General features: G+C 51.1%; 1 protein-coding gene across 1 annotated transcript; it reads right to left on the reverse strand.

Annotated features, from left to right (window-relative positions):
* Positions 1-2,645: 2,645 nt before the first annotated feature.
* LOC119304541 (major latex allergen Hev b 5-like) lies at positions 2,646-6,279 on the reverse strand. The gene is made up of 2 exons (XM_037581605.1): positions 5,898-6,279; positions 2,646-3,002 (listed from the first exon to the last, which is right to left on the reverse strand). The coding sequence occupies exons 1-2, from the start codon at positions 6,078-6,080 to the stop codon at positions 2,850-2,852; spliced, it is 336 nt and encodes a 111-aa protein (XP_037437502.1). The 5' UTR covers positions 6,081-6,279; the 3' UTR covers positions 2,646-2,849.
* Between the last annotated feature and the right edge of the window lie 7,067 nt (positions 6,280-13,346).

The raw sequence follows: 13,346 nt of genomic DNA on the forward strand, positions 1-13,346 counted from the left end.
GCTCATATACACGCGCATACACTCATCCCTATGAACGCACACACGCACATCCTACCCCTGTGAACATCTCCGAAAGACTGAGCCGGCATATCATCTTGAGATTTACGACGTCACCGTAGGCGCCTCGTCGTCGATGGAAACGTCTCCTCCCACTGAAAGCGCATCGCCGAAAATCCTGAAATAAATCCAGAAATAATGCGAGCATCAAGATTTAAATCCTGGTGGATTGGGGATACCACTGTCCACCTAACCATCTCAATCACAGGTTGGTTCTTCATAGTACTACTACTACCAAGACAAGATGTATACTACTGGTAAATTGGCTGGTAAAAATACGTTTTGAACGGCTCAATTCCGTTACAAGGGCATGGGATGGACCACGACAGTGAAGCGGCATCAATGAGACCCGGCCCAGCACATCATTCGCTGGTCAAATGCGACCGCAACGACCGGGTAATTAATCGCGCATCTAGCTAGTCGTTGCACTGTTGCACATGGTTCGACGACCCCACTCGTCAGAAACGGTACTGTAGTAGCTTCGTACATGTTGGAGACAAGCAATGCTTCACGATGTATTGATCGGTGCATAGCACACGTATATATGAAGTACAAGGTAGGCTATAACCTTAACTATACAAAGACTAGGAGGTGGGCCAGGCTATACAATATACATGCAGGTAATGCGAGCAGCGGTGTGAACGGGGTGAGCGGCAAGAAGGTTACCGGGGTTGGCGGCCATGTGAGCCGTGGCTTCGGTGTCCATATACCAATCGCCACCGCCAGAGTACTGCTGCGGCGTGGGGGCGGTGTGGAGGGCCGCTAGGAGCGTGGGGTCTCAAGGTGCCGGCGGAAGAGCCGGGGCGGACGGCGCGGGCTGAGGCGGTGGCGCCACGTACCCACCGGCCGAGGACAACCCATAGGCCGTGGAGGGGCCGTAGAGCGGTATGAGCGGGTACAGCTGAGGGGCCGCATGAAGCGCCTGATGAGCGGCAGGGCGGGCGCCGAAGAGGCCCGGAACAGGGGCACACGGGATAGGCATGGAGTACGCGTGCACAACCCCGGTCAGGGGTTCTGGCCGGCCTGCCAGGGCGCCGGTGGGAGCTGCTGGTGGTGGTGGCGCGGTGCCCCGCCGGGCGCAACCGGCTGCTGCTGCGGCTTGCGGCCGCCTCGGCCACGGCTGTCCCCGCGGCGCTGCTGCTGCTGCTGCTCGGCGGGGGGCTACGGAGGGGCCGGCGGCTGCTGCGGGTACGGGAATCCGGGCAACGGCGGCGCTGGGAAGGGACCCGGGACGGGCCTCGGCGGGGCGGTGGGTGGCGCACCGCCGCGGGTACCGGCGGTGAGGGCGGTGTGGGTGGCCCGGGTGCGTGACATCCGCATCCTCCGCTCCTCCAACTTCAGGTACACAACGATTCTCGAAAACGTCGGGTTGATGATGAGGGGGGTGTTGGAGGCGGCGTTCCCAAAATCGTCGTTCAGGCCGGCGATGAGGGTGCTGAGGAGGAGCTCGTCGGAGACCTTCTCACCAAAATCACGGAGCTCGTCAACAAGCTTCTTGAGGCGCATGCAGTAATCATCAACGGACGTGCCGAGCTGCTGGCACCCAAAGAACTCGCCGTGCAAGAAAATCTTGCGTTGGAGCGCGTTGTCGGTGAAGAGGCCATTGAGCTTGGTTCAAACGGCGTGAGCATTATCGTCGGCGGAGACCACCGTGTGGAAGAGGTCCTTCGAGATGATGGTGTAGAACCAACGGATGAGAGTGGCGTCGATGGACATCCACTCCTCATCGTCCTCCATGAAGCGGGAGTCCACGGAGCCATCGATGTGATCCCAGATGTTGTACTCCCGGAACACGAGGGAGAAGTACGTCTTCCATGCATAGTATGTGGAGGTGAGGTGATCGAGGACGACGGGAACCCGGACGAGGATGTTGAGGTCGCAGATGACGACGGAATCGGGACCTTCGAACGGGTTAGTGCGGCGGCTGCCGGTGGCGTCGGAGGAGCCGGGGGAGGCCATGGGGTTGGCGGCGTCTCGCGGGGAAGCGGCGCGGCCGAGGGATGGAGGCACGGCCGGGTGGCGGCGCGGTAGGGTGAAGGCGGGAGCGGGAGCGGCGGCGCACACGGGAGCGGCGGTCGCGGTGGCGTGGGATTATGGCGGCAACGGCGGTGGGTGGTGGCGGCGGCGGCGATGGGATCGTGGTGGCACACGGGGGTTAGGGTTAGGATCTTAGGTATGATATCATGTTGGAGACAAGAGTTTTGGCAATGCTTCACGATGTATTGATCGGTACATAGCGTACGTACATATGAAGTACAAGGTGGACTACAACCTCAACTATACAAAGATTAGGAGGTAGGTAGGCTATACAATATACATGCACGAACCACATATTCAACAGTACAAATTCCTTCCTTGACCACAACACATGACACATCTTCTCTCTCAAACGCACGCCATGTTTGATTGTTTCCTCCAGTTATAAGAATCTGAACCGCAGACTTTCAGGGACTGTGCAGTGCACACCAGAGAAGCGTGTTATTTTTCAGAATATGAGAGGTACAGATGCCCAATTATTCGTCACATAGGTTGAGCCAATCTGCTTCCCATTCGATATGTTGAGGCAGCATAACACAGCAGGGTACATGTACATCAAAGAACGACAATTCATAATTCCATTCTATCCTCCGAGCCAACAATCCAGAACGAAAATGAAACGACTGTATGTATACACCAAAAGCCGGGAAGCGCAAAAAGAAAAGCTGCCATAATGCAGCTCAAGAACTACTGTATGTCCCAAAGTAACTGAAGCGGACCATGTTACAACAAAACGTTCATTTCAAAACTTGATATCAGGCGACGGTCGCCGGCGTGGACGCCGGAAGTTCGGCGCCGGCGGCGGGGGCCTCCTCCGCCACCGTTTCCTTCTCCTTCGGGGGTTCCGCGCCCTCTGTTTCCTTTGGTTCTTCCTGTTCTTCCGTTTCAGCTGCTGCGCTCGTACCTTCCTGTTGCACAGCGGCAGTAGACAGTATGGTTCAGCAATCAGCAAGTTATTGTTTTTTTTTTTGAGGATCTCAGCAAGTTATTGTTGACATGAATATGCACACCAAAATTCTTATACTGCACTTATTATCTCGCAAAAAAATATATACTGCACTTATTAGTTGCTAGGAAGTTTAACACTTTCTTTCTGTACATATGTGGTACTCCCACCGTTCGGATTTATTTGCCCCCTTTTATTTTGAGCCAAAATTTGTCCATGAACTTTACTAATAAAATATACACTATAGGTCATCAAAACTATATCATAGAAAACCTTTTGAACTACAAATCCAAAAAAATACTTTTGGTAGCATGTACTTTATATATTTTTAGTTAAACTAGCACAAATGCCTGTGCGTTGCAACGGAAAAAATCAGTTTATATTCAAGTTTATTTATAATAATATGTGCAAAAATACATTCGTTGTTCATGCAAATTTTAGTCAAATTTTTTTAAGATCCAAAATTATTGAAATAGGACATGCTAATCTTATAGAATATTTCTTTACCTACATCAACATACTTCTCCTTAAAAGAAATTAGGAACTCGGTAAAGTTTAGCCAATACCGGTCACAAAATTCGGAGAGAGATAGCATACGTTCGCAACAACTATTATATTTTTGGGCTTGTTCGAGTGGGGATATTTGGATATTTTCTAGATTTTAAAAATATTGTACCTAAATAGTGTTTTGGGCTCACCATGGTTCTTGTTAAAAACAAAGTTATATATGATATTTATTTTTTCATTAACATTCTTAGTTCAACCGACAACTCAACATGGACATAGGAAAATCCCCAGCCCAGCAGGAAGCAGGCCTTGCATTAGAATTTCAACAACTGTGGTTTTGTCGGGCGTCAAAAGCTCACAAAAAAAATTCAGGTTTAGCCCCCTATGCCAAATATACTATTGTGACCTTGTGGAGTTAGTCTGACTCATTCTTTTTTTGAATGACAACTCATATTTAGCTGGGCAAGCTCATCCCCAGGCTAGCACGGCCTCAACATGTATGTGCTTGATCTTGTCTTTCAATAGGCTGCAACACGTTGGTGCGTGGCCTTATGCTGCTTCATTCTTGCCTCATGCAGTCCACCCATGCGCGGCTGGCAGCGGCTCGAAGGTCTCACACCTCTTTGAGCACACAATCACACGATTTCCCCTCAATTCGCTTTCCTTATTTACTTTTTCAAAGGTGGCATGCTTTTTCCCTCGATTATTTTCCGTTTCTCGATTTCCTTTCCTTCCTTGAATTCTCCTTTCTTTATTTCTTGGGACAACTCCTTGATAACCAGGAAACTTAAAAATGTATATAAACTGGTTATATTGTGTGCAAGAAACCGAGGTGGGACTAAACAAAACCAACATTTGTGTCTCTATTTAACACAAAGTGATGTAGCTAGATGATACATACCATCTATGGATAGACCACAGGTCATGCGTTCGAAACCCATGATGAAACACTTATTTTTTGCGTGGGCTGCCAATGTAGTTGGGCCGGCTTATAACGCGCGGCAGGCCTGGTAGCTGGGCCAGCTTACAGCGCACGGTTCAGCCGTGTTTAATTTAACGGGCTGAGGCCCAGCCAAGCGATGGGTGAACAGACCAGAAGCCAAAAACAATAGGACGAAACAAAACGGGACCAAACCAAAAATACCTATTCCCTTTAATAGTAGGTATAGGTATAGATATAGATATAGATAATGGTTAAGCTTGAACCCAAAATACAAAGGGCCTAATAAACCCGAACGAAGGTAATAGTACTAGGACTTTTGAGTAATTGCTCCTAGTAGAACTTTTGAACGGTAACTAGCTTGAACTAAAATCACGATACTTATTATGGGTCAAAGGAAGTACTCCCTTCGTCCGAAAATACTTGTCGAAGAAATGCATAAAAATAAATGTATCTAGAACTAAAATACATCTAGATACATCCATTTCTCCGACGAGTATTTCCGGACGGAGGGAGTAGTAAATTGCTTCTCCCACTGGTAAACGCACCAAAATTTCTAGGAAACAAGCATTCTCCCTACAATGTACCGGCGTGAACTAGCGAAGGCCATTGGATTTCGGTTAGCTGCCTGCTCATGCATATGATGCATGTGTGATATCAGCCTTGCAAAGTGGAAAGACCCAATAGCAACCCGCGACACAGGGCGTCGTGCCATAGTGCGTCACAAAAAGAAAAAAAAATACCATATTATAAGTTGCCTGACAATAGTCATCTTTTTTAAAATGAAAGTCATTTTTGTGTTGTCTAAGTTGGACATTATGATGTTTGAAGTTGCACGAAACGAAATTGTGTCTCTATAGTTGTCTAAACTTAACACTACACACGGTTAAGAATATCCAACTGCCTAGTTCTCAATTAATAAGAAATGCCCGTTTAGGATCTCCGGCTTTGAAATAATAATTTCTCGGTCACCTATATAGATAAAAGCTAAAACAAAAATGCAAAAAAAATCATGAAAAAATAAAGTTTTGAAAATAAAGTAAAACCAATAGAAACAAACTCGGATCACCTTGGGCCGAGTGGCGAACGGGCCTATTCCACTCAAAGTTTGTGTACAACACACACATAAAGATCAAGCCCGAATAGAACAACGGCCCAGATCTCGCAACCACAGAGCTATATCGCCCAAACTCAAAAAACGAACCAAAAAACCTAAAAATGATCTAATGGAGGGTGAACAAAAAGACATGCACTTGCTAAACATCCAGGTGCCGGTACGCATATACTCCTACTAGCAAAAAGACTGCTGCTGGTGCCGGTAGCAGTCTAGTAGAGAAGAAAAGAAGTACTCCTACTAGATCGAATTCGGTAGAAGTTGAGAGCTGAACAAAACCTCTAGCTGCGCCGTACCTCACTCTGTTGCCCGACCACGACGTCCCGGCTAGCTTCCTCCGCGGGTGCCGGTGCCTCTTCCACCACCGCCGGCAGCGCCACCTCCTGTTCCGCGCCGGTCGCCGGTGCCGTCGGCGGCTCGGCAGGCGGGGGAGCGTCGTCGTCGCCCAGCGCCTTCGGCTTCAACCCGCAGTTCCCCATCCTTCCTTCGCCGTCTCTTGCCACGCAGCGCAAGCGCAACAGACGTGAAAGAAACGGCGGAGGAAAATTAGAAGCGTGGTGAGTGGTGACAATCGAAGGCGATGTTTTATAAGCCTGCCGCCTGCTAGGAGTTCCGGTATCAACAATGATCTTCTTGCTGTGATGCTGTCGTGGGTGCGAGCTGGTACGGTTGGAACTAGCGGGCAGCGGCAACGATAGAATAGCTGTAATCAACAAATTATTATTGTAGCCGACTAGCCGGCCGTATTAGGGTATACCATTTGGCGTCGAACTGTCGACGTGATGCGAACCGTTCCTGGCATCGTCTGGTGGAGTCGTGGGCGGCACTGCAATTTCTTTCTTTCTTCATCTTGAGCCGGTTCTCCATCTTCAGTTAATTAACCCCAGGAGAAGGCAATCGCTCCATTAAGTAGATAAGATGTCACTATAGGTTCTTTTTTTTTTTGCCGGGGGTCACTATAGGTTCTTGTTCGGCCATAATTTTTTCCTTCATAAAATCTCAAAGAACCGGAATTTTTTTACAGCCCTTAATTCCTTATTGTTAGAGATATATTTGGGTTACATGTATTTGGTAGTTTAGGATTCCTACCTTATCTCTAGGAGAGGCGTCTTGCCCTCCAAGTCTTGTACTCAATATATACTCGCCCTCGAGGCTCAATAATACACCCATCATATTCCGCAACAATCCCTCTCTCTCCCTTCTAACATGGTATCAGCCTAATCAAGATCCAAACCCTAGCCGCCGCCGCTTTCGCACCCACGCGCCGCCCCCGGGGCGGTCGGCCTCCATGACCGCCGCCGGGGGCCGCGCTGCCCGTACCTAGGGTTCGTCCGCCGGTCGTGTCGACCGGCTGCCCTAGAGAGTCTTTTTCCCGATCCTTTGATCCGGGTTTTCTCTCTCTCGTCGGTCACTTTGATCGGCGTCTACTTTTTGGTTTTCCGGTCTATGTGATCCGGTTTGCGTCGCCCGCAGCCGCCGTCGACCCCCGCGCCTCTACTCTAACATCGGCGTCGATTTCACCGGCTGCTTCGTCATCAACCGCGTGGCAAGGCTGGACGCGTCGCCCAAGGGACGCCTTCGTGCGTCGCTGCCGGCCGCTCGTCTGCGTGGTCTCCATCGCCGGTCTGTCTTCGTCGTCATCGCCCGGGACATCACCGACAACGTCGCCATCGACTCCGATCTGCGCGTCGTCCCCGCCATGGCGCATATAGCGGCGCCGTCGGTCTGATCAACCGATCACGCGCCTGTCTTCGCCAAGCACGTCCCCGAGCACGCGCCTACCGCCGATCGAGCCACAGGTTGCCATCGCGTCGTCCCTACGGACCGCTGCGTTGCCGCCCGAGGTCTTCCCGTCGGCTGCCCCGACTCACGCGCCGCTACCGCTGACGCCCCTACGGGCGGTCGCGTCGCGGAACGTGGTCCACGCTGCCGCCCTGAGATCCTCCCACCGGCTACCCCTGTAGCCGCCGCCGCCTCCGTGTCACCCCTTAGGGTTATCACGTCGCGGAACGCGGTCCACGCCGCCTCCCGACGGGCCATCGCCCTCGGCTAGTGGTTCTCCGCGCGGCTGCCCTGACCTGCGAGCCTCCGCTACACCGCCTCTTCGGGCTGTAAAGCTGCGGCATGCGGTCACCGCCGCCGCCCGAGGCCGTCCCCGCGGTTGCACCGACCTGCGAGCCGCCGCTACACCACCTCTTCGAGCTGTAGCACTGCGAAACGCGGTCCCCGCCGCCGCCCCGAGGTCTTCCCGCCGTCACCCCGGCCCGCCTGCCGCCGCTGCGTCGCCCCTTCGGGCCGTAGCGCCGCGGCCTGCGGTCCACGTCGCTGTCACCGCGCGTCGACCTCCTGTGGTATGCGCCGCGCCCTCTCCCTTGGCGCGGGAATGCCAGCGTCCGCGCCGGTCTTCGTCACGCTGTCAGGGTTCTTCGCCTACTTCGAGCACCGCCGCCGCACTCCTAACCTAGCCGCCGCCGCCGTCAGGCCGCCGCGGTCGCTCTTCTTTGGCCGCCGCCGCCGCTACCTTCGTAGCCGCCGCCGCCGCCCGTCCACCCCCTTCGTCTTCGTCCAAGCACCAGCCCGTCGCCAGCGTCGCCGTCATCTACCCCGACCACTTCGTCTACTCCGACCACCGTTGGTGACATCGGCCCTGCGTCGATAGACGCCGCAATTGTCGTCGAGTTCTTCTCTGCTGGCCCCTCTGACTTCTCCGACATGGCGTACAGCTCGTGCAGGTCCCTCATCTACGCATGCCCGGTGCTGGCAACACCGATGCGTGCCTGCATCCACGACGTGTCCCCGGGCCTGGCAAGCCTGGTCGGCGCTTCGTCAACTTCGCCTTCATCCGTCTACGCATGCTCGGTGCTGGCAACACCGGTGCGTGCCTTCGTCCACGATGTGTCCCCGGGCTTGGCAAACCCGTCGCGACGCGTCGTCAACGACATCTTCTTCCCGGCGCACCACTACTTCGACACCCTTGCGCCCATGCTAACTCGGCGCCCCCTTGCGCCTGCGGCTCCACGACGACTTCCTCGACACCGGCCACCTCGACATCGACATCGACCACGGCATTCTTCGCACGGCTACCTCAACCACGGCTACACCATCCTACGCTCTCGGCTACATCGACATCGGCACAAAGGGCTATCATCCGCTTGAGCAACTCGTCGGCTTCCTCTACAGTCAATGCGTCCGCGACGCGACACCGTCCACGACGCTCCCGCTAGGACTGCGGGGGGATGTCAGCCCATCGGCTGCTACTCTCTCCAGTCTGACCGTCCGCGACGCTCCTGTTGTTCGCAACGCTACCGCTACGACTGCGGGGGGATGTTAGAGATATATTTGGGTTACATGTATTTGGTAGTTTAGGATTCCTACCTTATCTCTAGGAGAGGCGTCTTGCCCTCCAAGTCTTGTACTCAATATATACTCGCCCTTGAGGCTCAATAATACACCCATCATATTCCGCAACAATCCCTCTCTCTCCCTTCTAACACTTATCTGTTACTACGATGCTATCCTCTGATTTTTTTTGACAGTTAAATTTGTCTCTCGTTAACCAAGTAAGAACGAACACATCATATACAGGACAAACTACTAGTGCGGTTGCATGCATGCGTTCTCTTGGGTACACCCAGACTACATATACTCCGTACAATTGTACATACATCTTCGGCAAGTGCGCTCCTAAAATATGAGGAAGAGGAGGCTGAGGAAACCAGGCAAAAAATAAGCTCAAGAATAACCGTGTCAGTTGCTAAGAACACGTGCATGCATGCCTATTTTTGCCTCCTTCTGACCCTCTCCGCTCTCCGACCACCTTTAAACCATCCTAAGGCTACCAAGAGCGCGACCATCCTAACCCTGCTCCTAACCACTCGTACTCCAACCATCCTGACCTATAAAATCCTCTCCCAAGCATCGATCATCATCAAGCTAAATAAGACTTCCAAGTCCCAGCTAATAAAACCGAGATCAATAATCCCCCGCCATCTCGCCGGTCTCCACCGCACCACCATCCGTCCGAAATGGAGATGAAGAAGATCGCCTTCGCCGCCCTCATCGCCGCCGCCTCGGCCACCGCCGTCATGGCCTCCGAGGCCGCTCCTGCCACCAGCGACGCCTCTGAAGTGGCAATCGCCCCCGCCGCCCTCGTCGCCTCCCTTGTCGCATATTTCCTCTACTGAAGCAGCGGACAGTAGGGGAGGAGTTAATTACTAGCATTGCATTGGCCGCATGTGTGTATACATGCGAATGATGTGGTGTAATTTTTATCATTTTTGTATTGATGAGCACGGTTAACCGCTGATAGGTACGTGATACATGTACTTGTATCCGGTGGATGCTTAACCGTGCTGAACATGTTCATTTTTTTGGTCAGATCACATCAACTTGTGTAATTGTTGTGATTTGTTTTATTTGTTGAATTCAATGTTTTCTAGTTCACTTTCATATTTCGCGTTGATCCTCCTGTCATTTTAATGTCCTTCGGTCAAAAATGAGGAAAAAACTGGGCGAATTTCTGCACCGTAAGAAGACCAATTCTCTCTATATCACTCTCAAACGTTTTGTTTCCTGGATAGCGCTGCATGACAATTTTTGGGTTGCACTCAAGCCATTCCAATATTCTATTATTTTCTTCTCTATAAACATTCAATTTACTGCTATTTTAAGAGCACTCATTAGAGTTTAAAAGATCATATCATGTGTAAACTAATCCTCTCTACTTACTACCTCTAACTAGTTCAACCACCACAAAACTGGGACTTGGTAACCCCTTGCCAACTGTTAGGCGTGCAACCAAGGTTTTTAATTTCGGAAAGAATATAATTTCGGACCTCGCTTAAATATGCAAAAATTCAGAAATTTAACGTATTTCGGAAATTATTTTTGCGTTTCAGATTTCAAATTTCACTTAATTTTAATGAATTCTAACATAACTTACTTTTTTTGAAATCATTTCGAATATGCCTCAAAATTTTGGAGTTAAAAATATTTCAGACTCCACTGAAATTTCGTTGAAATTTTTAACTCTGCTTGCAACGCATAAATTTTCTTATTTTTCTTGAGCAAAAAGGAAATTAAATTATCAGTAGTGTTATCTGGCGAACGTCAGCTGGGAGGGGGATCGCAAGTGAGCGATTTTCCTCACAGTTGTAGTTGCTTCGCTAGATCTAACGATGAGAGTAACGAAAATGCCTTCTTCTGAAGAAACCACCTTGTTGTTTACAATAAGTTGTCATCCCCTCACAAATAAAACTGGTAGCGAAATCGTTTGAAATGCCATCCCTTCCAGCGAATGTTCGCCAGCTAAGAGAGTCCTAAGTTTTGGACATCGTTTGGTCAGCGCCGTTCGGATTGGATAAGCAAGCCCGGGAAGTTTGTCAAGTCATTAGTTGTAAACCCGTGTAGTTCTTTGGTCTCACGCACCAATGATCTCAATCCACCCGGGTAATTAATCATGGTAATCCCAACTGGAAACCACCAGATCAATACAGTCTCTTGTGAATCCAGCAAACCTTACATGCGATCGGTTACAAAGGAGAACACAATCCCCATGCGTACGAGTACGAGGCGTCACAGCGAGCATGGAGGGGACTAATCACGCAATAATAAGCACTGGTAGTACGTAATTAACCCGATCAACCCACAGCATGGAGGGTATCATCGTTTCTTGCGGAGTTTGGCGATGCCTTCCTTCACTTTGTACCAGACGCACTCACCAATCCTGTAGAACAGGACGTAGCCGCAGATGTACAGGCCTTCAAACACCTCCTGCGCGGCGCTCTTCCTCCTCGCCACTTCCTCGTCTCCCTGCTTCCCCTCGGCCTCCCCCGGCGCCTCCGGCTCGCCCTCCGCGGCGCCGTCGTTCGTCCTCGCCACGGGGGAGCTCCACGGCCTCTGCTCGCCGCGGGTCACATGCCGCAGCGGCGACGAACTAGGCGCGACGGAGGCGACGCCGGGGAGGAATTTGCAGCATGCCGCCTTGTTCGGAACCGCCGCGTTCAGAGCGCCCCTGTTCGGTTCGGTGGGGATCGGAGACAGTCGGAGAGAATTGATCCCCCGTGACCCCATCCAGTAATTGTCTCCAGTCCCATTAGAGACAGGATTAGCCGAACGAGCCCTGAACTGGAGTGGAATGGTTCTGGAGCACATCTTGGCGGGGGAAATTTGTTTGGCAGCTGACAGTCGGCAAGGCATTCAGCTGATTCAGGTTACATGACTCCATGGCGGATCGGGTGCTTTTTATACTAGTATGAATATCTGATTAGCCGGGTGAATCAGAGCCGATTAGTGATAACCGGAAACCGCCTTGGCGCGGGGCTGAGCCTGACAAACACGTCGGTGTTTACAAGGCGGTGCTAGTCCTTCGTAGTTTGTTTTCGTATATTGAGCATGAGATGGTTGATGACATCGGCTGGTACTTGACGTCGAATGCCCTGTCAAGAAACCCTTTCACTAGTGAGTTTGTGTTATTGAAAAAGTTTGTGTTCGATTTTTAGCACTGAATCCATTTTGCGGAGAGGCGAGAATCTAACACATTTCACCCCCGGTCTTTTGTGAGGTTCCGTTATAAACTTACAATAATGCCATTTGAGAATCTCCATGGCAATCCTTCTTTTTGTTGTTGGGATCTCCATGGTCGAGCTGAATGTTTCTGGCTTACGCACACCGTTCTGAGTTTTGACCGCCCCCTTGCATAGAATAGCTAACTAAACTCATTTTCTGAGATGTAGGAGAGCTAAATTTGGACAGTTTTTTTTTTTTTGAGACAAGCTAAATTTAGACAGCTACAGACTACAGTACCAGTGCAGTGTAGTTTATCCCTTCAAGCTCGGCGGGGAGCATCGATTTTTCAGTTTGCACAAGGAAGTAATATGGGCCAACATATTAACTGAGGAGTAGTAGCCCATACATTACCAATACTAGAAGAACGCCCGTGCATTGCAACGGGGCCACATTAACTTTAAAAATTCAATATCAATTATGTTAAAATTTCATTTAATATTGTCATACATATTAAGTGACATTGACGACCTTTTTTACCATCAAATTCACACACACACACTCTTTCCCTCCCTCTTCCTCACTCTCTCTCCCCCTCTCCCTCACTCGGAAGGTGGGACGAAAATAAACCCTGAACGGAGACTATCAACTGAGACATTAGGAGTAGAGATCATTTAGTTGATAAGAATAATGAAAACGGTGTTAAAAAGGAGAAACAGATTAGAATATATTGAAAAACCAAAAGGACGATGTAAAAGGGGATTCGCCCTGCCCCGGGCCTTGCCACCGAACCGGCTCAGTGGTCCAGTCACCGCGCGGCCGTCTTCTCCTGTTCCCCTAGCCACGTCGCTATAGAGCCGGGCTCCCGCCCGACCACCTCGCTGGCATCGAAGGGGAATGGATAAGGGTGACACCCTTCCTTCCCTGCCCCCATGGCCTCACTCCTCCTCGACGCCCCTCCCAAATCCACTTCTCCTCCTCGCTCGCTCGATCCCGTCGATCTGAACGAAGTCAGACGCCACGACCACCATGACCGACCCCGTCCACATGGCCACTGCCCTCCCTGCGGGCTAGGAGCTTGTCGAGGAGCTCCAAACGCCTTTCGCTACTTCATCTGCGCCAACGAGATCAAGTCCAGCACCCCCGCATCGACGTCGCTGCCGTCTTCCTCAACCTTGGGCCACCGCGACATTGCCATCCGATCCGCGCCGCCCCGAGCTCCCATGTCTTCCCCTAGGGCG

The sequence above is a fragment of the Triticum dicoccoides genome, chromosome 1A, assembly GCF_002162155.2.
Source record: "Triticum dicoccoides isolate Atlit2015 ecotype Zavitan chromosome 1A, WEW_v2.0, whole genome shotgun sequence".
Classification (NCBI taxonomy): Eukaryota; Viridiplantae; Streptophyta; class Magnoliopsida; order Poales; family Poaceae; genus Triticum; species Triticum dicoccoides.

Coding starts and splice junctions, on each gene's coding strand:
- LOC119304541 (XM_037581605.1), bottom strand. CDS start 6,080: ATGGGGAACTGCGGGTTGAAGCCGAAGGCGCTGGGCGACGACGACGCT. Junction 3,003..5,897: donor TGGTCGGGCAACAGAGTGAG/GTACGGCGCAGC, acceptor GCTGTGCAACAG/GAAGGTACGAGCGCAGCAGC.